Raw genomic sequence first — 23,999 nt, forward strand, 5'->3', positions numbered from 1 at the left:
GTTTGAAGATATTAAAAAAAACCTGAAGTCTTCATTCAAAAAGACAGATCACCAAAAAAAAAAAAAAAAAAACTACTGAAAAAGACATGGGACACACAGGCACTCTTTGTATAAGCTTATAATGCAGGGACCTTCAGTGCTTGAAGCATAATTCAAAAAACAAATGATCCGTTCAGTGAGAGATTCCAGACGGTGATAACATGAAGGGCATTTGCTGGACTAACACTAAAGGCTCATTTGTGAGGCAAATTGTTTCCATTCAAGAAGTCTGAAAGACTGTGCAGAGATTAGAGAACATGATGAGGAAGATAGGAACAGTGCTGCATGCTGTGTAACAGTAGCACTCCACACCCAAGAAGCAGAATGTTTCCTTTGTTTTTTTACTCTGGTCAAGGCCTGTCTGGTCATCAGTTCAGCTATGTTCAAAAGGATGAAATACAAGTCCTAATTGGGGAAGAGGCTTTTCAGACAGTAGAATGAGATAAAGTTCAAATAAACAATAAGCTAAAGGGTTTTGATTTCCTATTAAGTTCAATAAGCTTTGTGTTACAGACAACATCCATGATAAGCTATAATAACTATCTTTATATTTCAAGAAGGAAAAAAAATTGAAGCAATAATTTTAAAAGCATTTAAAGAATGTTAATGCAGCCTTAAATGACAACAGTAAAAACAGAGGTTTAATGTAACGTGTAGCACAAGTAAGCTAATGTCATGAGCATGAACAAAAGGGTTTCCTTGAATAAGGTGGAGTTCCTTTTTGAGCAAGCCATAACAGGCAAGATGTGACAATTTAACTGCTGTTTATTGTCTGGTTCACTCTAACACAATTTTAACAATCACTGAAATGCATTCAGATTGTATGCCACAGTGGACATGTTGGTGCAAAGCTAAGTTTCTGATTACTCTTAATGTCCTACAACGCTTAGTAAAGACACAAAGTCTTTACATGTAAAAACTGTTTCTATATTAAAGTCTCTTTAACACCTTATTGCACATGTAGATTTCAAACTTCAAAAGATCTCTGACCCCTTCCTAATTTCTTTTAATGCTTGTGACTTAATTCATATTTGTATTAGATGACCTAAATAAATAAAACATTCCACTATTAAATTACAAACTCATTTATTAAGGGAAAAAGTTATCTAAACCTATCTGTCTCTATGTGAAAAAAAAAATTCCCCCCCAAAATCTAATAATTTGTTGTACCGCCATTGTAGCAACTGTTTGCAAGAACTGGTTTTTCCCATCTAAAGGAATTTTGGCCCATTCTTCTATGCAGAATTCTTTTAATTCAGCCACATTTACAGTGCAGTGAAAATACTTCTACAGCACTATCAAGTGAATTGCTCAGCTTAAGTTGGAATATTACAGGGCTACTCAACGTATTTCACAAAGCCACCTTTCTTGTTTTAAAGGAAGAGTGAAGGTGTGGCTAACATTACTGCTTATTTGGTTTGCGATACTAGAGATCAAGTGGGACATCCAGTGGTTATAATTTCTGTGGAAAACCCAGTGCTTAGCTAGAGCAGCTTAGTTGGCTATGTTACCTCATAGCAAGAAGGACCTAGCTTCCAGTTCAGTGTTAGCACATTGCATGCTTGTATGAGTTCTCTCCAGAGACCCTGGCTGGATCCCACTGTCCAAAGTTTTGAAACTCGGTACTAAAGACAAGCATATGTAAGTTTAACTGGCAATTCTAAATTGGCCAGAAGTGTTTATTTAAACTAGAATGGTTGTGTATCTGTGTTATCCCTGCAACAGATTTGTGAACCATCCATGACAGGTCGTCCATGATAGCCAAGTGGAATGCTTAGTTATACAAACCCAGACAGATGTTCCTAAAATTTAAAAAAAGTTAAAAAGTGACCTTGTATTCTATCTCATTTTTCCTAAAGCTTTGCCTAACAAATGCTCATGAAAATGGTTAAAATAGCACATGAGAATGTTGAGGAAGTCAGGAGTTGGATTGCAGATGGGACTCAAAGACCACCTAACCAATGCCCATCATTTGTCTATAATTCCCAGTGGGTCTGTCCCATCCGGTGAAGCATAACTTGATGAGATTACTTTAATTTAAAAAGTGAAAGATAAATTAGGAGTATTTCCAGTTACTTCTCTCACTAATTTACACTTTTTCATGGACTTGTACGTGAACATAATTCTCAATTAGGCCAAATTAAATTTAATAAAACACATTTTTTAACATTTGCTCACAAAGCAATTGTACACTTACAGCTTCAGTGTGAATGGGATGCACAGCAAACAGTAATGCTGCCACCAAGCTGGAAGTCTTGTCCAGGAACAATCGGCACACTCGCAGGAAAAGCACACATACGACAGCATGTAAAATGACATTGAGCAGGTGGTAGGAAGCTGCGCTGAGTTCACTGAAGAGGTAGTTCAGTCGAAAGGTGAGTACTGTCAGGGGTCTGTAAGATTTATGGCTCCGTTCCTGTAGTGGGACACATGTTGGAGGTTTATTTCTTTCTAAATTACTTTGAGTAACGACAAATGACAATGAGACAAATTTGATCCATAATATAAAATTCTAAAGAGGAATTACATAACCCCATATTGAGTTTGAGTCTTCTTAAAGCTTACCTCAGCCATGGGTGTTCCCCAGAAATCATTGAGAAAAAGGTTGCGGATTGGGGTTGATGGGCGCAGATCCTTGTTGTCAAGGATTGCTGAGACATCATCAAACACAAACCCGCATGACAAGCTGTTCCAGTAACACCCCACCACCAGTCCACTCAAAAGTAAAATCTCCTTCCATGACACAACAGCCATTGCTGACCAAAGCCTTCATTGATCACTGTGCAGGACAACAAAAAATTTAGTATTATTACAATTTTGATGGCATGACGATTTGTGAAATAGACACTTATGAGTTCAAACTTATTTCATCATTGGACACATATTTTCACTTATAGTGCAACTTTGTGATGTACTGTGTATGTAAACAAGTCTTCTTAGCCCGATTCCTCATCACAGCACCCAGTATATTAAATGGCATGCAAGCATTACTTCTTAGAGTGTGCCTCCCTGGTTTGTAGATAAAGCTACAGAGTCAGATGTAACTGGAAATATAACAGCTAAATTATAGAACAAATAAAAGTACAAGTGAGTAAATTTGTGCTTATTTGCTGAAAAAACGAATAGTTTGGTTACCGGCATAGTGACAGCTGGCAGCAAAAGCAAAGGAGGGCGTACTCCAACGCGCTGTCGCGGCCAGCTAATATTACTCGAGAGGATTAGCTACGAGAAATCGAACACCAGGTGTTTGATAAATGAAATTCAGTCGGCATTGTGACCAATCGATAATGGTTACATAATGGCACAAAAAGCCCAAAACAGCATGTAATGACAATTTCAGAGCCACCGTAGCTGCAACATAACATTAGCTAACGATGAAGCTAAATTAGCGGCTACAGCTAACTACCTTGTCGCCTGTGTTTAGGCTGGATAAGATGGGAAGAGAAGTAGCTTAGGTCTTTCTCACCGTGTCTATAACAGGGCTGGTAGTTGAGCTCATAAAACACACTTTAGCTGACAAAACATAGACGGAATACACAGTTCATCAAGCGGCGTTCCATATGTGCTAAGTAGCTTTGGCGAATACCCACTATAACTTCCGGTGCAGAGGTGACCGCGCAAGTTGAACCTAGCCAGATTTGATGCTTTTTGTGGACTAACTGACGTAAATATGGACAGTACCGAGTTGCAAAACTGCGACGATACACTTTAATAACTTTATATTCACCGTCTCGCTACGGTTTAGTTAAGTTTCCGGGAACTTTACCGATTTTTTTTTGTAGTTTTCTTCTGGAGTAGCTTCATTAGCTAACTGTTGTTGTCAGCCGTAACCTAGCAGCCAATGCGTCTCTATTCTATAACCGTAAATTTAAGTGCCACATCGATGTTATATCAGTTCCTATTTAGCTAAGTCTTTTAAAAACACATCATGGCCAAGAAGCCTGCAGCTCTTAATTGGGATAAAGTGTTGAGAATTGACCCAGAAACCCTCAATGAACGCGACAAAGACGAAGTGGATAAGGTCTTCGATCTGTTAGTTTTGGTAATGGCCCGTCGATGACATTATGCTATTTACTTCTGGACAACAAGCAATGTTTTATATTTTCTAATTTGCAAATTCCATCAGCTCAGTGAATGTCTATCTTTGATGGTCGATGGAATAAAGACAGACTATAGGTTGCTCATATGAGACTACTATTTTGAGTATAGCAATCACTTGATGATTGGTCAACAATTATGTACTTATGTATGCTAAATTTTTCATGCCTTCGGTGACCATTGGATACAACACATAACAATCTAACTTATGCTGAAAGCTCTTGATGAATTTGCCGCATAAGCCTGAGTGCTGCGATTGAACCTTGATCAGTCTTTGTACACCTCGTCATATTACACGTATAAATATAGATTGTTTTGGTCTAGGCAGTTGTGTCGTACAAGCATTGGTATTATGAGGTTGAATGACTCTACATTTGACTTTTCCCATGCAGACAGAAGAATGGGGTGTGAAGGATAAAGCTCCAGAGAACATTATTCAAGTCCTCAGGGTGTTTCAATCCCTGCTGAAGGTGTTCAGTTTTATTGTTTTTATATTCTGATCTCTCCCACACACATCTGTGAACCACTCTACCAACATCTGTAATGTATTTTTAGGAAAGAAGAATATTCATAAAGGAGTCACACTACTGACCTTGGTGCTTTTACGTGTTTATGCATGTTGAAATATTTCCTTTGAAATAATATTTGTTTCTCAACGTCTTCTCTACGTTTCTGTGTTAGATTAGAGATCGAGAACTTTGTGTTGCCTTTGACTTTATCGATGACATTGGTGTAAAACATGCTAGAAAAGGTTAGTATCATATAAAGTTTGTTAGACATTTTTCTTTTTTGTCTGTCAGGTTAACAAACAACATCTGCATTATTTTTCTGTGTTTTAGAAAAAGAACTCTTGGCTAAAGTGTCACAGTTGGAACAAGAACAGAAGGTAAAAAAAATCTAGTTTTTAAATATATATATATATATATATATATATATATATATATATATATATAAAACGAACTGTATATGTTATTGCTTTACACATTATATATTGGGCATTTTTGTTGATCTGCTGAACTGTTATTTCTTCACATGGTTGAACTAAACCATCATTATGAATGTTTATGTTGTTTGATATCACTTTCTATGCTTATTTACTTCCTTTCAGCAGTGCCAACTCTTTCAGCCAATCATTGAGCGTAACCCTCCTTATGAAGGGATTTGCTGTAGTGACCCCTAAGAAGATTACAGCTAATTCCTTGCGCACTCACAGAAATTGCTTATCGTTTTGAATTGTTAACCATTTTCAATTTTCCCAGGGTTGTGGATTGTCACTACTTATATTCTGGTTGTTTTTATGCCTTAAAACGTGAACAGAATGTTGTTTAACAACTTGGTCATGGAAATGAACACATATGAACAGATGGAGGTAATAAGACACTAAGAGATTTCTTTGTGGGGGTTGTTTGGGTGTGCATCTTGTCTCCTGTTTATGCTACTCAGCTCCACAGCACTGTGCAGAACACCGGCTTTATTAGAGGTCAGATTTGGAACCTCGAGACCCAGTTGGAGCAAAGGGAGAATGAGGTGACCCAGTTAAAGAAAGAAATGGGGAAGGAAAAGAAAACCAACGAGGAGGTATGAGCACTTTACCTGCCGTAGGTTGACTTGCAAATGTTAGCTTATTAGTTTGCACATGCTATGTTGACAAAGCGCTGGTAAAAAAAAACATGCTGGTGAAAAGATTGAATGTTACGTTAAACTGAAAATATTTATGTATGGACATTTATGTATGGACATATTTATATACAAAAACAACCAGTACAAGAATACGATACAAATGGTTTGACTCATCTGTTGCTTTGCTAATCTTGTTTGACATTGTTTGCTTCCAGCTTTCTATCATTTTCTGATGGTTACAAGGCAACAACAGAACGCTTTCGATGTTTCTACATTGTAAAGTTGGTTTTGTCTTTCTAGTTGGTTGTGCAAGTAGAGAAGGCTGAGGAAGTCATCAAGAAGCTGAAAAGAGAGGTATTTGATAGTTGACATTACACTCGTCATTTCATTTCATCCCTTGTTTAGTTATGATCCATTCGCACTTCATTTAAAACTTTTGTGTATTCATGCTTTACCTTCATTTTTTACTCATTATCTCCTTTTAATCTATTTTTTTTTTCTGTCTCCATCTGTTCCGTGGTGTAGTTAGAAAAACTTAAGAGGAAGGTAATAAACAAAGGTAGTTTAGTTAAGTAAACTAAGTTTTTGGTTATGTGAAATGAGGAATAGTATGTTTTGTAGGTTTTGTAGCAATATAAAGGTGTACATGAGGCTTTTTTGCATCACAGCTTTTTATAAATGTACATACAAAAAGTGAATAGGATGATGATAAGAAGTATATCATATGCAATATGCGATCCTTAACATAATGGAATTTTAGCAGAATTTGGGGGTTTTAAAGGGTTTAAGTTTTGATTTTTGTGCACAAAGTGAACTTGATTAACCTGATAGATTATAAATTATAACACATTTTATTTTTAATGTAGCATAAGGTGACACCTTCTAGACTGCGTGTTTTCTTATAAACTATCATAGTAAAATCGATTGCTGTTCAAAGTATACTGAAAAGCAGGACAGGCTTGTATTTCAGGGGCTTCGAAAGTCAATTTAGTGTTTCCATATTTGTGAGTGAGCAGAGGAAATTTTTTTTGGTTCCTTTTCTGAACTGACGTCTGTGTTGCCGCATCACATCAGAATGAGCAGCTCCAGCAGGATGTGGACTTTTATCGCGGAGAGCTGGACCAGAAAGAGCCTATGTCTTCAAAAGATGAGAATGCTGAGACTCAGAGGAAGCTCAACCTTGCCAACCGCCAGCTTTACCAATGTTTAGAAGACCTGCAGGTACTGAAAATCTGTTTGTTTACTATAAAATCTGGTCAACTAGGCAACAGACTATTGTGTGCCAAGCTTGGCAATGGTGCCATGCTTTAGTTGTTAACAAGTATCGGATGCCCAAGGCCTCTTACGCTGCCTCAAACATGCAAGATTAGTGCTGTTTGTAATTGTTAATTAAGACCTTTACTGCATATATTTATGGCTTTCATTTTTTTTATTACGTACTCTTTGTACTGCTGATTGATGTGTCTTAGACTACCCCCCCTAAAATGATGTTTATTGAATTATTTTGCGTTTATTAGCGAGCGGAAGATGAAAACACACATCTGAAGACTGAGAATATGCAGATGCAGAGAAGCCTGGAGGAATCTGTGAAGGAGATGGAGAAGATGACGGATGAGTACAATAAGTTGAAGATTGTGGTGCAGCAGACTGACTCCATTATGGACCAGCTTAGGAAGGACCGAGATCATACAAAGCTTCAAGTAAGATCCTTCTCTTCACATACTGTTTTTTTTTTTAATGGAGATAAGTTACCTGAATCCATTTATTATGTCACACTCTGCAATTATTTAAGCTGATAAAATAATGTTTGAGTGCAAGGTAAGGAATCATGGCTCCACTTTTTATGTGCAGGTCAGAGAGTTAACAGATAAGATTCATAGCATGACTGAAGAGAATGACCCTATTATGGCAGCTGTCAATGCCAAAGTGGAGGAGTGGAAGGTAAGTATTTATTCAAACTTACTCTCCAAAGGGCAAGTTTTATTTGTTTAGTTTATTTCCTTTAAGCAGGTGCATTCAAGGAAAAACCTGAAACCTTGACCCTGACACCAAGGGACTCCTGGTGCCTCTGCTAATCTTCACTTATCCGCTTAAAACAAAGGATCACTGAACATTAATACTAATATTGATTAATACAACATTTACCTATGGGTATACCTACATATGCAACTAGTCTCTTCACTGCCTCTTCACATAGTTTAAAAGTACAACCCAAATTCCAAAAAATGTACAGAAAAACAGAATGAAAAGACTTACAAATCTCATTGATCAATGTTTTACTCACAGTAGAACACAGAAAACATATCAAATGGTTAAACTGAGAAAATGTAACACTAGGAAATAAGGCAATTTTGAACATGTTGCAAAATATTAGACAGTCCTATATTTACCACTGTGTAACAGTCATTTTCATAAACATCTGATAATTGAGAAGACTAGTTCCTGGACTCTGGGAAAGTAATATTGTCTCATTTTTCTCTGATAGAGGATTCTAGCTATTTAACAGTTAACAGCAGTTTATTTTCTCATTTCATAATGAGCCAAATGTTTTTGGCTGCTAAAAAATCGTTCACTCTTTGGAGTCTTCAACTTCAAAGTTATAACAGATGAAGTATGGGGCTTAGCATTGTCTTGCTGAAATATGCAAGCCCTGTGTTGCTCTATATTTAAAATGATGCCTTTTTTTTTTTTAATGCGGTGCTGTCTGTGGGGCTGAAGATCAGAGGCACCCAGTACTGGTTTTCAGCCGTCTCTTCTGGATTTCTCCAAATTTTCTGAATCTTTTGATGATGATATGTGCTGTAGATATTTAAAGTAGTTAAAGTTGTCACATTTTTTTAGACAGACTGGTGAAGATCTTGCCCATCTTTATTTCTGAGAAACTTTGCCTCTATAAGATGCTCTTATAATAGTCTGGTGTCTCACTGACCTGTGGCCAGTTAACCTAGTTAGTTGCAAAATGTCCCTCCAGATGTATCTTTTTGGTACCATTTCAAGTTTTTTGTTGCACTCATCCCACATTTTTAAACATGTGTTGCTGCCATTGAATTCAAAGTGAGTTTCTATTTTTCAGGAAATACTAAAATGTCTAACTTTAAGCATTTGATATGTTTTCTGGTGAATGAGATATGGGTATGTGAGCTTTGCAGATTCTGTTTTCATTTAAAGTTTGAACAGCATCCTAACCTTTTTGAAATTGTGATTGTAAATAAATTCTTTAGCTATGAATCTTTCATCTGTTTTATCTGGTTCTTACAGCTGGTACATTGTCTCACCTTTACTTTTCCAAGAACACTGCTTGTCAATGTGGCCAGATTGCTCAGTCTTTCTCTTCTTGCACCACTGAACCTTCTTCTTGAAGGCATTGTCCATGTGGGCACCTGCAAATTTCAGTCACTGAGTTCATCACTGAGTTTTGTTAAACTATTCTACAGGACTAACATGAGTTTGCTTTTGTTGTTCCTGATAGCGAGTGCTGTCTGGGAAGGACGATGAAATTTTGGTGTACCAGCAGATGATTCGTGACTTGAGGGAAAAGCTGCGTTCAGCACAGCTGGACTTGGACAAAAGCAACATTCTGGCCTTGCAGCAGGTCTGTTCAAAAATAGGGATGAAATAATCTCATTTGTGTATACACATTTCTGACTTTCATCTCCTGCCATTGTGGTGCACTGAATGTAGGTCATTGTGTAATCGTGGCGACAATTTCGTTTACGTGAACACAAAAACCCGAGCTCAGCATAGGAATGCAACTTTTACCTTATCTTAAAAGTGATTTGGGGACGTTTTGGGACACATTTCACCACAGACTTTGTTATTAATGGATCTGAGTGTTGTGCTTGGATATACATCTATGTTATTTTATGTCACCTTATCATAGAAAAGATTTTTGTTTTACCCACATTTTTTTCTGAGGACGTTTGCTTAAATAGAAAGAAAAGCATACTTTTACTTCACTGTTGCCAAAAAAAGTAAAGCTAAAACAAAACAGTTTGTTACAGATATAATTCTTATCAACCTTATATGCATAAATAAAATACTGTGATAAAATAACCCTATGTACATCTTAAATGCTCTGGGGGGGGTCATTGTTTATACATTTATTTTTATTCTTTGGAGCAGGGGCATCCTAATTTGGAGGTTATAGTCATATCTTGTTTTCCACCTATCTGTATCTATGTGTATGTCATGTTTCTTCTTTTGGTTCTCTCTCTTTGCCCTGCCTTTACATATAAACCTATCCTTCCTTCCATGTCTATTGCTGCCCTGGGTCAGGTCATATATGAGCTCTGCGCTGTAAGTTTCATCCATCGTGGGCCTCTTATCTTGTCCCTCCCCTTGTTTTCGGTCCATAACGTTCTCCAACAATGAATGTGTAAATATTTATGTGTGCCACAGCTGTGTAGAATGTGTCTAACATTGAAATCCTGATAATTCTGTGTTTTTGTGTTGTGTTGTGTTTTGATTTTGTGGTGAATATCCTAAAGGCTGTCCAAGAGCGAGATAATCAAATCAAGATGCTGAGTGAGCAGGTGGAGCAATATACTGGGGAAATGGAGAGGCACACCCTACTTATTGAGGAGCTAAAGACATCTACGAAGAAAGACAGAGGTTTGTACATCCCTGTTTAATTTATCAAATGTTATTCATTAGCCTCTCTTCTGACAGTTGTTGATTGCAGACATTTGTAGTTATGGGGAATGCCCAAAAAGAGCAAACTGTAGACCAACAGGTTAAGTTAACCTTAAAAAAATACCAAACATCAAAATATAATCATCATAAAAGATATATGTTCTGAATATATCTGAATTTTTGAGATAGATGTTTTGTTTTTTGTTTTTATGGGTTGTTTTTTTTTTTTTTTTTTTTAACATTTTTGAGATTCATGATTAAACTAAAATTTAAACTGTTTAAATTAGAACTGATAAGACGTGGTTGCATGCCTAAGAAGGTAAATGGCTCAGAACTTGCAGGTGCCACTGAGCAGTTTATGTATTTTAATGTGAGTCAGATTTTTCCCAAGTGTTTTTTTTTTCTTTAAACAGAGCAAGGGATTTTGGACATAACATTTCTTAGCATATTAGCTTTTTGGATTTTTTTTTTTTGTTACCAGTGTCAGTGTTATTAGCCCCCCGAAAAACTGACCTTTTAATGAGACATAGGAGAAACCACAAACCACTGATGTGCAATGAAGGGCTTAAAGCTTATGCTCAAAGCTTGTAACATCAAGTTAAAACTGAGTGTCATCGTCAGTGTTTCCAAGTATCAAGAACTGGAGCAATCATCAAGAATTCCAAGGAGTTGCCACAAAGTACAAAACAAGCCTGGAAGTGAAAGATTTCAAAGAAAGAAAACTAGTGAGAAATGTGCTCAGACATAAGTGAACGACTTAAAAAAAGTGGGAATTGTAGTCTCAAAGAAGACAGTCACTAGAACTTCGCACAGGAGTGAACTCTGAGGTTGCAGTCAGCCTGGAGAAAGATTATGCACACTGGAAGCTCGGCCTTTGAGACGAAACTAGAGCTCTTTGGCCTCAGAGATGTTGCTTATGTTTGGAGGAAGAAGGGAAAAGTGTAAAATCAAAAGAACATCACAGTGCCATATTATGCTATAGGGTGCATCTGGCTTGTCGTTTTGTCTTCCAGCACATCATGATCCCAGCACGTAGTAGCGTCCAGAAATCCAAAGTGAACTTTACTGTATGGCCTCCAGAAAGCCCTGATTTGAATCCCTTTGAAAATGTGCATTGTAAACTGAAGACAAAATTTCTGCCAGAAAACCATCAAATCTGGAGGAACTTGAGAGATTTGCCAAAGAACAATGGGCTGAAATTGCTCAGGAAACATGTGTGAGACTGTTGTTAAAAGGCTGTTTATTCAGCAAAAAAAAAAAAGATTGGGCTCATCATTTTGACCCTGGTAGTTTTAGCTTTTTGTAAAAGAATTTTGCCTCATACATCTGTCTGTCTGTCTGTCTGTCTGTCTATCTATCTATCTATCTATCTATCTATCTATCTACACACACACACACACACACACACACACACACACACACACACACACACACACACACACATATATATATATATATATATACATATATATATGTATATATATATATATATATGTATATATATATATGTATATATATATATATATATGTATATATATATATATATATATATGTATATATATATATATATATATATATATATATATATATATGTATATGTACATATATATATATGTATATGTATATATATATATATATATATATATATGTATATGTATATGCACAATTACAATTACATTTGTCATTTGTTCTTGAAGGCCTCCCATCCACCTTACAGCAGAAGAAAATGGAGGAGCTGAAGTTAAAGCTAGAAGCTGCAGAGACAAGAGCAACGGAAGCAGAGCATGCGGTAAAACTAGCAGAAGCTCATGCTGAGGAAAAAGACAAAGCACTTATTGAGGCTTCAAACCGCTTGAGCCAATATGAGTCTGTAAGTCTGCACACATATTTTTTGTTCCTCATTTTTTTCTGTTTTATTTTATTTTTTTATTTTGGCTTTCAGTAAAAATTTGTTTTCAGCCAAATTAAATTATTTGTGACTTAATTTCCAGGAATTGATCCATGTGATTTTTTTTTTCTTTTCCCCATCCATCCTCACTTTTAATAGAGACATTGAAATGACAATGTGACTATGGTGTGATCCACGTGCTTTTTTTGGTCTACAAACATGGTGTTTGTTTTTCACCATGCCAAATCACATCCTGATTTCCACAAAAAGCATATGAGTTAAAAACAAGGAAAAAAGACATTTAGACAAGACTTGCTTTTTGGTGAATGAAACACTTTGAACAACAACTTGGTTTCTGTTTTACAGGGCACTTATGGCCTGGAAGCAGCCATTGCGGAGATCAAAGAGTGTAAAAATCAAATTAGAGAGAGAGAATGTGAGGCAGAGGCCATGACCAAAGAGATCAACCAGCTTGAGATGAGAATCAATGACCTCATGGACGAAAACGAAGGTTTCAGAGAAAAACTAGGTCAGATGGGTTTTTTTATTTTTTATTTTTTAACTCGAATGGTCACATTTCTCAGTATATTTAGACAACACTCACTGACGTGGAACTATAAAATTAATTTAGCTTTTGTTTATACTGGTCTTGACTCCGAAGGTCTGGAACCAAAGCAGGAAGTGGATCTGACAGAGTTTAGGCGTGCCGCAGATCTCAGACAGCGCCGGTACAAAGCAGAAAACCAAGTGCTCACCAAAGAGGTATAGTGGGAATTATACTGGTTAAAACCAATATTTTTATAAGTAATTTTGCTCATGAGCGTCTTCTACTAACACCCTGATGATTTTCTAGATTGAACGACTTGAAGAGGAAAGACTGGAATTAAAGAAACAAATCAGACACATGGTGAAGGAAAGAGGTGACATTAAAATCACTCAGTTTAATTCCACAGATTATTCCTTTAAAAAGTGTATTTGTATATCAGCAACTCTTTTCACCCATTCTGAAAAGCTCATGTGTAGTTGGTTCACCACATCTTTCGTGTAAGGCAGGGGTCGGCAACCTTTCTGATGATGAGTGCCATCTAAAATTTTTACAGAAGTCAGTGTGCCATATGATTGCATTAGCAATAAATTTAATAATGCTCTATATGAACAGTTACACACTATATAGAACAACTTTATAGAATTATATTTATTTGCAGATGTTGGCAGCTATCAGCGAATAGTTATCAGCTATTTTGAAACAAAAAAAAGACACTTTTTATCCATAACAAGAACTCCATAACAGCAAATGAACTGTACAACAGAAAATGCATGTTTGTTAATACAGGGATACACATGTTAATGTGATCTCTCGTCTCCCACTTAGAGACACAGGTCTCCGAGTGTCCAGCATTCAGACAGCTACCTGAGGACACTCTTCATGTGAGAGAAAATCTGTTTACACAGATATGTAGAGCCAAGTACTCTCAATAATGCCTCTGCAATGTTCTGAAGACAGTTAAACTTGTCAGGTAGTGATGTCCAGCAGGTGAAAATGCAAGCTCCATGAACACGCACAGCTATGGATTCCAGCTGCGTTCGTAGTTCTGCAAACTTTGACCCCCACAGAGTCGAGCTTTTCAGTTCAATCAGCTGTATTTCTATGTCCTCTATGTCCAGCCAGTTAATGTGAGACAAATCCAGCTGCTCATTAAACCTTTCTGGTTTGATCAGAAAAGAAAACATTGGTCCATACACCTGAAAGTCCCGAAAACGCATTGTGAATTCTGTCTCGAGTCTACGGCTGTATTGGTGTATTTCCGCGATGCTGATGCTGCGCTGAGCGGAAAGCTCCTGAAGCATTTGAAGTGTTGGAATGTAGAAATTTCAACATCGCTTGAAAAAACTGCCAGCTAGCCACGTCCCTGTCACCGGTAGGCTAAGTTATTTTTAGCCAACTACAAGTTGAATCTGGTAGTTGGGGTTGTTAGCTAAGATACCATCATTAACAATTGGCACAACTATGCTAGCTAATTTGCGATGTGCACCACTGGCCCGACCAGTTATTTTTTAATGCACCATCTCAGATTAATTCACTGTGTGTCGTGCGCCGTGCCATCAGTTAACCCAGCTGGCACGCGTGCCCAGGGTTGCCGACTCCTGGTGTTATGTCTCCACAAACATGCACATAGGCCTCAGTAAGGAGCCTTGTCCACTATGTTAATGTGAAATTTATGTCTCTCAAATCCTATTATATACACAGACATGAAACCTACAACACTCCTTTAAGGTTCCCGGTCAGACCTAACTCATTTTCATCCTTTTGTGACACTTGCTGTCAGTTTTAATGGAAGGGACATATGAACTCATTGGCCCGATGATATCTTTTCCTTGCAGGGTTTTTCCACCTAAAATGTATTTGTATGAACCAAATCTATTGGTTTAGCTTGTACAAAAGGAAGACATTTAGCTATTTTTCTCCTGACTTCTCTTGAATTTTGAGTTTTGTTTCAGACATACATTTTAAAAAATGTTGCTCTTAATCAGCTGTGTCTACAGGGATTCCACAGTCAAGCTTACTGCTGGAGGAAGATGTTAGACCGAGCAGGGCGGCACAGCTGTCGCTCAAACAGAATGGCATGTACACAGATGAAGAAACCAGGCGCAAAGTAAGACTCTCAGTAGTGACATCACCTCTTGCCACCCGACTTAGTGCCCTATATTAAAAAAGAAACATTCTCATCAAGCAAACTAAGTGAGAATTATAATTTTATTTAATATTATTCAGTGAAGAATGCACCCTTTCTTGCATATTGCTTCCCATGGAATACCATGGTATACCATGGGAAAGGGTTATGTCAAAGTTTTCAGGGTTTTTAATTTTATTAATATTACGTTAACATTGCATTTCAGAATGAGTACCTTGAAAAAGAGTTAAGCAAAAAGGAGCGAGAGCTGGAACTTCACCGGACCCAGTTTCAGGTCAAATGTGAGTATAGTCCTGCTCTGACTTCCACTTAAAGTTCACACAGATGTTTTTACACTTGAGTCACTGTAGCATCTGTACATTATGTAGTGAGACGATGATCAATGCAATATATACTGTATTGCCAAAAGTATTCACTCACCCATCCAAATGATTGAATTCAGGTGTTCCAATCACTCATAGGCATAAAGACTGCTTTTACATATGTTCATGAAAGAATGGCTCGCTCTCTGGAGCTCAGCGAATTTTAGTGTGGGACCGTGATACAATTGGCAGATTGTGATTGGCAATCCGTAATCTGATGTATGAGTCTAGGTTTGGCGGTTGCCAGGAGAACGGTACTTGTCTGACTGCATTGTGTCAAGTGTCAAATGTCAAGTGTCAAATCTGGTGGAGAGGGGATTATGGTGTGGGGTTGTTTTTCAGGAGTTGGGCTCAGCCCCTTTGTTCCAGTGAAAAAAACTCTCAATGCTTCAGCAAGACATTTTGGACAATTTCATGCACCCATGCAGTCTTGTGGGAAGAGTCTGGGGACGGGCCCTTCCTGTTCCAACTTGACTGCGTACCAGTGTACAAAGCAAGGTCTGTAAAGACATAGAAGAACAAGTTTGGTGTGGAAGAACTTGACTGGCCTGCACAGAGTCCTGACATTAACCTGACAGAACATCTTTGGGATGAATTAAAGGGGAAGCTTCTGAAAGAATGGCAAAAAAATTCCCATACACACTCCTAAACCTTACGGAAAGCCTTCCCAGACGAGTTGAAGCTCTTACAGCTGCAAAGACATCACATTAAACCCTTTGGATTAAGAATGGGATCCCACTCAAGTTCATTTGTGTGTTTGTGAAGGCAGACAAGCGATTACTTTTGGCAATATAGTGTATTTAAAACATTTTTATCTGAATTATTTATCTCTGGGGTACTTCTTCCCCATTGTTATTCATTCCTGTGCATGAACTCTTAGTGGAAGAACTTTCAAAGGTGAAAAAAGATCTGGAGGCTGCTCTGAAAGATGTCCTTCAAGCAATGAGGATTAATCAAGAGGCTGTTTCTGTTCCTAATCTGGAAAGGTTGGCCAATGTAAGTATGCATGAAAGCTGATGTAAAACAGTGCTTAGTTTAAGACGACATTTGATTAATACACAGTGTTTTTCAACGTGTTTCACACGGGCTCACTTTACATCATGCCTTTACACGTAGATAAGCTGAAAACAATGGACTTTGTCCCTCGTCGGCATTTTACCGTTGACCTTGTCATTTGATGAAACACAGGGTTTGTCTCATAGCAACCTGATAAACAAATGTGGTTAGCTTCAAAGAAAAAGGCAAGAAAGCTATGCAACATACCAATCAGCAAGGAAGTAGCAGATGCTAGCACACATCAGACACATGAAAATCAATCTTAGATAGTGGCATAAATGTATTTTTATCCTCTACAACTGTTGCATCTAGGATTTGAGAATAGCCGTTTTTTGGGGGGGAGGGTGGCAGTAAACTTTACTCATTCTCCTACAGGCTTTAGATGTCAGTGGCATGGGTGGCCAGTCTGAGTCAGCCCCACACTTCAAGTCCCAAATACACCAGCTGGTGGGGAGAAATGAAGAACTGAGGCAGGAGCTAAAATCAGCTCGTGAGGAGGCAACCGACAGCTTGAGTCAGCTTGCCAGAGCCAAAGAAAAGGTAGATTAATATGATTTAAGTTAATTACACAAATTAATAATGTGGTGGACTGGCAGCTTTATTTGGCCATATTTCTGTCTTTGGCAAGAAAACAAAGCGGTATGATTTCTCAACTTTCTCAAAGCCAAGCATGTATTAAACTCTAGTTATGGAAGCCCAAATCCCAGTGGTAACGGCTGCGTGTTTCTTCTCCAAATCAACAAAATTATTTTCTTATGTAAAAGTTTGTAACCACAGAAATATAAAGATTTATGAAGATAGCTGCATGCCTGGCATGGGCTCCATGGCGGAGAGTCATTAACATGTCTAGAAGATTTTTCCTTTCCTTTTTTTTGGTCTGGTCAGTCGCCTGTTTTTGATATCTGCTACTTCTGTTTCATATAATGAGAGAAACGAGGTAAACAAACTTCTGTCTCAACTGTTCAACATGCATTCAGTTTCAATTTTCAAAATGATAAAACTTTCTTACAAATAACACTTAACAAAAGCCACATTATCCAGAACACAGGCAGTAACAATTTTGTTTAAAATGGGGAAGCCTCCTTTACAGAACTCATCTGCCATTTCTCCAGTTTTATTTTCCAATAAGATTTTCTCTTTTTGTTGATCATTCTTTTTCATTATTTATTCCTTTGTCTGATTATTTTTTTTCATAAGTAGTGTTACACTGTGTATTTTAATCATCTATTTATTACTGCCTTTAGTCTCAATAATTTTTTGTTACCTTATGTTTGTGGTACATTACAATGGCCTCCTCACATTCAGTAATCAAGCAATTCATGCTGTATTGTCCCAAACGATGCTAAATAATACTTTGAATCTAGAGACAAATGCAGGAACCTTTTGATAAACAACACAACGTTTAATAGCCAGGTTTTGCTTGTGATTTTTTTTTTTATTATCTGTGCCTGTTAGATATGCCAACTTGAAAGTGAGTTGGAGTTGCTCAGGAAGTCTGGCAGCAATGGAGTCGTCCTCAGACCTCTGACACTTCCCGAGGGCCTGGAGCCCAGCAGCACTGAAGTCATCAGTTCCTTGAATGAGTACGCCGTTCGACTCCTTCAGGTTAGTGTCGCTGTCTTCCAATAATAAGGTTGGGAAGAACTATAAACTAATTGTGTTTCAAGTAAAATCTAAATAAATTGATCATAATTATTTAGGAGCTCAAAAACAAGGAGGAAAAAATGCAGAAACTTGCAGGTGCTCTGGAAGAATACAAGGAGAAGTTTTCTGTTATTAGCCATCAACAGGGACTTCTCTACAAAGAGTACCTGAGGTGGGTTATCATGAAAGGTTTTGCGCATTGTGGGTGATTTATTTACATGTAAGAATCTCAAATATTTTCCTGTGTTTTTCTCAGTGAGAAGGCAGAGTGGCAGAAGGAGAAGGAGACATTCACAGAGATAAAGAACAGGCTGGACAAACAAAAGCAGGTGGATGACGTTAAAATCAAAGAGTTCAGTGTAAGTCAGCTTTAAAAGGTTAATAATACTTAAATGCTACAAGATGCACTGTGTTTATTTTGCAAACACTTTCAATGTGGCTCTCATTCACTCACACAGACATATGGTTTACGATGATTCAATGTTAAAGGCTGACAACATGGAACTAAATGTGTCTCAGACAAATTACTGGAATATTTTCCTTTAACTCAATAAACATAAATTGCACATTAGGGGAACAGACAACTCGTTCTGGCGTGTAGTGTGCAATATCAGCAAGTCGACCAGCAGCTCTTAAGTGATTAAATAACTATGTTCTAACATTTTCACAATTTTGAGTTGTACAAATATATAATATCAGGGTAGAATTTTTTGCTGTGCTTCTTTTTCCTTCTGGTGTCAGTTTTATTAAGAGCAATTATTCACCTTATCTATCAGGATCTGCTGGACACACTTCAGAAGGATCCAGAGGACATCAGAAGACAGCTGAGTGAAGCAATTCGTAAGCTGACAGTGCTCAAAGTTAATGAGAAGAAACTGGCGCGACGCTACACAACCCTGCTGGAACAAGAACAACACCTCCGCAAGGAAAACGGCAAGCTGAGAGATGACAGCAGCCAGATGCAGGCTTCGGTCACTCAGAGGATAGGTTACCTTCAGAGATACAAGGTACCAAGAAGCTAAATCCCACCAAAAGCCTTGGGGGGGAAACAGATTCTTATCTATTGTCTTTTATCGCAACTAGATGAGACTATATAAAACATTTTACATAAAAGTTTCTCACTCAAAGTATTTCTTTAAATAACAGAAAATCATTTATGAAATATTGTGAACATTTCCATCAGGGAGAGTGTAGCGAAAAGTTGTGTTTTTAGCACTATGTTCATTCAGCACCTTTCTAACGTCACTGCCTTTTATTTGGTCTTTAGGAAATGGCTGCATATAAAATAGCAGCACTACAGAAAGCTTTGGATGATAGTGTGCCCTCATCAGACCTGGAGAAGGCTAACAAACAGTACACAGAGCTAACAGTCAAATACAGAAACATGCTACAGAGAGACAGCCGCCTCATACAAAGAACCACCAACTTAGAACATTTGGAGGTATTAAAAAAAACATTTCCTGACCAGGTTTGCCCCACATCTCATGTTGTGTTCTTGACTAATGATAACATTTTATTAATCTTTTTTTTCCCTTCCTCTCAGAGTGAGAATGAGTCTCTTCGAGAACAAATCTCTGCCATGAATAAAGAACTGGAGATCACAAAGGAGAAACTTAATACTTTAGAGCAAAGATGGGAAAACATCCCTTCAACAGGTAAACTAAGGATAGTGATCATTACAAACAGTTTTGTTTGTAACGAAATTCATCATATAATGATGTGAGTGTTGGCGACAAGTACAACATTAAAAACTGACTCCCACCTTCAACAAAAACAATGGTAGGTGGGGTGGGTAGAAGAATCACATCTGAACTGCATATCTGAAAGTAAATTGGTCTGAAACAATATTGGTTCAACCTCAGTTTTTTATAAATTTGATCTTATTTTTGTCCATAAAGAGGTTTGAGGGAACATCTTGTATTCTAAGTTCAATATAAATATTTTGAAGTTAGAATAAAAGATGTTCCAGCATTCTTGGATTCACAACAAGAAGGTATCACAGTCTATGAAGGCCATTAAAGTCTTTTACAAGCTGAAGTTCCCGCCATGAAAACATTTACTGGGCTGTGGTAAAACCACTAGAATAAGCCAAGGGCACAGGCTTCCCACAGGGCCAAAAATTACAGTTATTTATGTCTATTGCTTTCTTCCTGAGCTTTTATCTACTGTATTGTCCTGCATGCATGCAGTGTTGTAAGACAGCTTGAATACATTTAGTGCTCATTGGATCTGAGCCATAGCTAGTGGGGTCATTGCATTCCTGTCTCAACAATGAGGAGGTTGGGTAAAATTCATCATATAATGATGTGAGTGTTGGCCTGGCTGCAACATTAAAAACTGACTCCCACCTTCAACATAAACAGTGTAGGGGTGGGTAAATTGTATAACAATCACATTTTTGAATTTCATATCTGAAAGCAAACTGGTATGAAACAATGCTCATAGACAGTTATGTATCATTTTTGCTGGATAACTGCTTGAAGTTTTGCGACTCCTCAGTTCGCCCCACAGTTTGTCAAAGAGATTTATGTCAGGGCTTTGTGCAGGCCATTCAATAACGTTCACTTTGGTCTTCTGGACGTAGTTCTTGACCATGTTTTGGGTCTTTGTCATGCTAGAAGACAAAACGATGACCTAGACCCAGTTTTGCTGCTGCTTAAAGTTTTCCTCCAGATTCTTCACGTATCCTTCCTTCTTCATGATTCCTTCCACCTTGACGAGATTCCCAGTTCCAGGCGTACTGAAGCATCTTAACAGCATAATACTCTCACCACCATGTTTTACTGTGGTATTCTTTAGGTTGTATGCCTCTCCATTCTTTTTCCAAACTATGTTTTAACGGTCGGTTTTTAATCTCATCTGATGAGCGTCTTTCTGATGAGAATCTTTCTCCAGGTTGCCTATAGCATGCTTCAACATTCAATTCATTCAATTCATTCCTGTGCTTGGTTCTAGTGATTGTCTTCTTTGACACTACAATTCCTAACTCTTTCTAACTCATTCACTAGTGTCTTGGCAGTTCTTTTGAATCTTCAAGCACATTTCTCATTAGTTTTCTTTCCAGAGTTTTTGAAATCTTTCACTTTGTACCTCTGCCAGGGTCACTCTGCACTGTGTGGCTCTTCCTTGAATTTCTTGATAATAGTTATCGTTCCAGTTCTTAACACTCGTAAATGCTCAAGTTTAAAGTGGTTGTTTTTGTTTTTGGAGTGTTGTTTTTTGCACGTGCCTGTTCAAAACCTTCCTGAAGTTTTTCTGCCTGGAAGATAACCCTCAGTTTTAACTTGGTTTTACATGCTTTGAGCACTACAAAGTCACAGCAGTCAGTTTTTCAAATAACTAATAATATTTGACCTTGATCATTTTTGTTTGTTCTGAAATCATTCTGTTATTGTGTGCCAACAGAAATAACTTGTGCTTTCTAAATAAAATTAGTATGTTAAGAATTTCTATGTCAAAGATTGATTGCTCTGTTAAAAAACGCACTCAGGAAATTTTTGGCTAATAATTTTGTCCTTATCTGTATACAGTGCCACAGTTTAACTTCATTTAAGTAAATTTTGCATATAATTTTTATATTTTTATTTAATATATTGTGTGTGTTAAATTATCATTCCACACTGTTTATTATTTTATTATCAGGAGAAGAAAATGAGATGGATAAGGCAGAAAAGGCATCACTCAACAATGAGATGATATCTGCTGCAAGACGAATCACCACTTTAGAGATGAAGGAGCTGAATGAGAGGCAGAGAGCTGAGCATGCCCACAAAATGTATGAGCACGTGAAGAACTCACTTAAGCAGGTGGAGGAGCGCAATGTGGAACTGGAATCCAAGTTTGTGGAAGTATGAGACCAAGGAAATAGACAGATATGTTTTTCTGTGGCACATGAAATGTGTTGTTTTCCCAGCCATCACCATGACCATCTTTTAACATATCTAAAAGGCTATTTGGTTCACCTGACACATAATGTTACAGTGAGAGAAGTGAATTCATTTTGATTGGACTGGATTTGCATTTTTATGCTATCCAGAGCCTGCTCAAAAATAATTTTTTATTTCATTATCTTAACATTTTAGTTCACAACCTTTGCGATATATCTCGCTTGTCAGTCTCTATCAGGTTGTGGGTGTTCAAAAAAGAATTTATATGACTCTTATCAAGAAGTCTTACTTCTGTTTCTCTTTAGTTGACTAAGATGAATGTGGAGGCCCAAAGGGTTGAGCGGGAGCTGAGAGATGAGCTGGCAAGCAGCGTGAGCAAAGCTGTGAGCGATGCTGACAGAGCCAAGATTGCAGAGCTGGAGAAAGCAGAGGCTGAGCTTCGCATTGAGGTTTCTAAGTGCGTCTGACAGCGACTATGCCTTAGATTGATTTTTGTTTTTGTTTTGTTTTTTGCTCTCTATTGTGTGCGCTAAGTTTTGATAAGCACTGCAATCACAATCATCCTGTGTGTGTGTGGAGGGGGAGGGGGGTGGATTTATAGAAGCACAGGTTTTGAGGTCACAGCATTGTATTCAAGAATGCATCGGGATCCTATCAAAGATAAGCTTGTCCTTGTCAGGGGGGGTTCAGAATATTACAAGCAAGTTTGTTTTTTATGATTGTTTAGTATTGATTGATACCACTACCACCATTAATTCATTCATCAATAATTAAAGACAATGATCACAGTGTTTCGCTATAAAATACCAGAGCATTAACAAAAATTAAAAAACACCTAAACTAATACCCAGCTATAATGTTGGTATTTAAAGGGATTCATTATTTTATTTTAAAAACAAAACATAAAACATGTTATGTTGCAATTTCTATGCTTTTTTCCCCTTTGGCAGGCTTCAAGAGGTCTCTGATGTGGCTGTGACACAGGTGTCTGCTCTACAGGCCAGACAAAAAAGCAACGAAAAAGAAGTGGAAACTTTGAGGAGGCAAATATTGGACTACCAGGTAACTTGGTTTTATTTTCAGCTTCTTCACATGAGTTTACGTTGTTTAACCTGATGACTGTGTTGATAAAAGAACTTTCCCAAGCAGGTCCTTTACTGCACTTTCTGTTTGTTGCCATTTGACAGTGAGAGATACTTTGAAATCAATCATTGCAACTTTTTATGGTGATTTGTACAGATTTTCAGATCTTTGCTTTCAACATAGTGGAAAAAAGTGGAACAAATGTCAGTGGTTTGTTAAATTCTCACATGTCTGCGAGACAAAAATCAAAGAGAAATCATGCTTTGTTTTTCTCTTAGTCGCAGTCAGACGAGAAGGCCCTCGTTGCAAAGCTTCACCAGCACATTGTGGCTCTGCAGCTCAGTGAGTCAGATGCTTTGGGAAAACTTGAGGCTGCCACCAATCACATCCAGCAGTTGGAGGCCTACAAGCTGCGAGCTGAACAGCGGCTCGATGCAAGTGAGCGTACTCTGTTTCTCGCTCGCCAAGAGGGCAGAAACCGCTCGAAGCACCTACGGCAGACTATCCAGTCGCTCCGTAGGCAGTTTGCAGGTGCGTTGCCACTTCCTCAGCAGGAAAAGTTCTCTTTGACCATGCTGAGCCTCCAGGAGGACCGAGCAAAAGCTCAAGAGGAGAAAAAGAGGGCAGAGCAGGAGAGCAAGAGAGCGGAGGGAAGGGCAGAGGAGCTGGAATTAAAGCTGCAAGGGCTGGAAGAGCTCGTCTCAACCCTAAAGGATGTGAAAGGGGCCCAGAAGGTTAGTGGGGAATAATATTCTTGAGATCACATCTTGTCTTGTTTTGACCAATTTGTGCTACAGTTGCCAAAAACCACAGTGTTTATGACTTAAACCAGGTCACTGAGTGGCACAAAAAGATGGAGGAAACTCGCCTGCAGGAGCTCAGGAAAGGCAGGGAGCTGGTGGTCCAGAAGGAGGAGATAAAATATCTCTGGAACCTTGTAAAGGAGCAGGAACAAACCATCCACTCACTGGAAGAGGATATTGTTCAGCAAAAGACT

General features: G+C 37.9%; 2 protein-coding genes across 11 annotated transcripts in view; one reads left to right on the forward strand and one right to left on the reverse strand.

Annotated features, from left to right (window-relative positions):
• The window catches only part of tmtc3 (transmembrane O-mannosyltransferase targeting cadherins 3), a 30,662-nt gene extending 27,031 nt beyond the window's left edge, over window positions 1–3,631 (reverse strand). The window contains exons 1-3 of one of the 2 annotated variants that reach the window (XM_063479120.1): window positions 3,506–3,631; window positions 2,605–2,818; window positions 2,237–2,455 (exon numbers count right to left, since the gene is read on the reverse strand). In XM_063479120.1, the coding sequence (XP_063335190.1) occupies window positions 2,237–2,455; window positions 2,605–2,793 (408 nt within the window). In that variant the 5' untranslated portion in view covers window positions 2,794–2,818; window positions 3,506–3,631. Of the gene's footprint in view, window positions 1–2,236; window positions 2,456–2,604; window positions 2,819–3,445 lie in introns of both variants that reach the window. The other variant, XM_063479121.1, reaches the window with a different exon arrangement.
• A 230-nt stretch (window positions 3,632–3,861) lies between these two features.
• cep290 (centrosomal protein 290) overlaps window positions 3,862–23,999 on the forward strand; it is a 38,302-nt gene continuing 18,164 nt past the window's right edge. For 4 of the 9 annotated variants that reach the window (XM_063479111.1, XM_063479115.1, XM_063479118.1 and 1 more), the window contains exons 1-32: window positions 3,862–4,081; window positions 4,530–4,607; window positions 4,819–4,888; window positions 4,977–5,023; window positions 5,581–5,715; window positions 6,058–6,111; window positions 6,283–6,303; window positions 6,832–6,978; window positions 7,275–7,457; window positions 7,609–7,698; window positions 9,227–9,349; window positions 10,033–10,053; window positions 10,245–10,368; window positions 12,087–12,259; window positions 12,644–12,806; window positions 12,939–13,039; window positions 13,131–13,197; window positions 14,810–14,931; window positions 15,176–15,251; window positions 16,213–16,328; window positions 16,764–16,928; window positions 17,844–17,993; window positions 18,089–18,204; window positions 18,289–18,391; window positions 18,809–19,039; window positions 19,300–19,473; window positions 19,576–19,687; window positions 21,675–21,880; window positions 22,225–22,376; window positions 22,870–22,981; window positions 23,281–23,736; window positions 23,835–23,999. In XM_063479111.1, coding sequence (XP_063335181.1) covers window positions 3,968–4,081; window positions 4,530–4,607; window positions 4,819–4,888; window positions 4,977–5,023; window positions 5,581–5,715; window positions 6,058–6,111; window positions 6,283–6,303; window positions 6,832–6,978; window positions 7,275–7,457; window positions 7,609–7,698; window positions 9,227–9,349; window positions 10,033–10,053; window positions 10,245–10,368; window positions 12,087–12,259; window positions 12,644–12,806; window positions 12,939–13,039; window positions 13,131–13,197; window positions 14,810–14,931; window positions 15,176–15,251; window positions 16,213–16,328; window positions 16,764–16,928; window positions 17,844–17,993; window positions 18,089–18,204; window positions 18,289–18,391; window positions 18,809–19,039; window positions 19,300–19,473; window positions 19,576–19,687; window positions 21,675–21,880; window positions 22,225–22,376; window positions 22,870–22,981; window positions 23,281–23,736; window positions 23,835–23,999 — 4,167 coding nt within the window. In that variant the 5' untranslated portion in view covers window positions 3,862–3,967. Of the gene's footprint in view, window positions 4,082–4,529; window positions 4,608–4,818; window positions 4,889–4,976; window positions 5,024–5,319; window positions 5,507–5,580; window positions 5,716–6,057; window positions 6,112–6,282; window positions 6,304–6,831; window positions 6,979–7,274; window positions 7,458–7,608; window positions 7,699–9,226; window positions 9,350–10,032; window positions 10,054–10,244; window positions 10,369–12,086; window positions 12,260–12,643; window positions 12,807–12,938; window positions 13,040–13,130; window positions 13,198–14,809; window positions 14,932–15,175; window positions 15,252–16,212; window positions 16,329–16,763; window positions 16,929–17,843; window positions 17,994–18,088; window positions 18,205–18,288; window positions 18,392–18,808; window positions 19,040–19,299; window positions 19,474–19,575; window positions 19,688–21,674; window positions 21,881–22,224; window positions 22,377–22,869; window positions 22,982–23,280; window positions 23,737–23,834 lie in introns of those variants that run through there. The other 5 variants (XM_063479112.1, XM_063479119.1, XM_063479113.1 and 2 more) reach the window with 4 other exon arrangements.

Source organism: Pelmatolapia mariae, linkage group LG7 (assembly GCF_036321145.2).
Source record: "Pelmatolapia mariae isolate MD_Pm_ZW linkage group LG7, Pm_UMD_F_2, whole genome shotgun sequence".
NCBI lineage: Eukaryota > Metazoa > Chordata > Actinopteri > Cichliformes > Cichlidae > Pelmatolapia > Pelmatolapia mariae.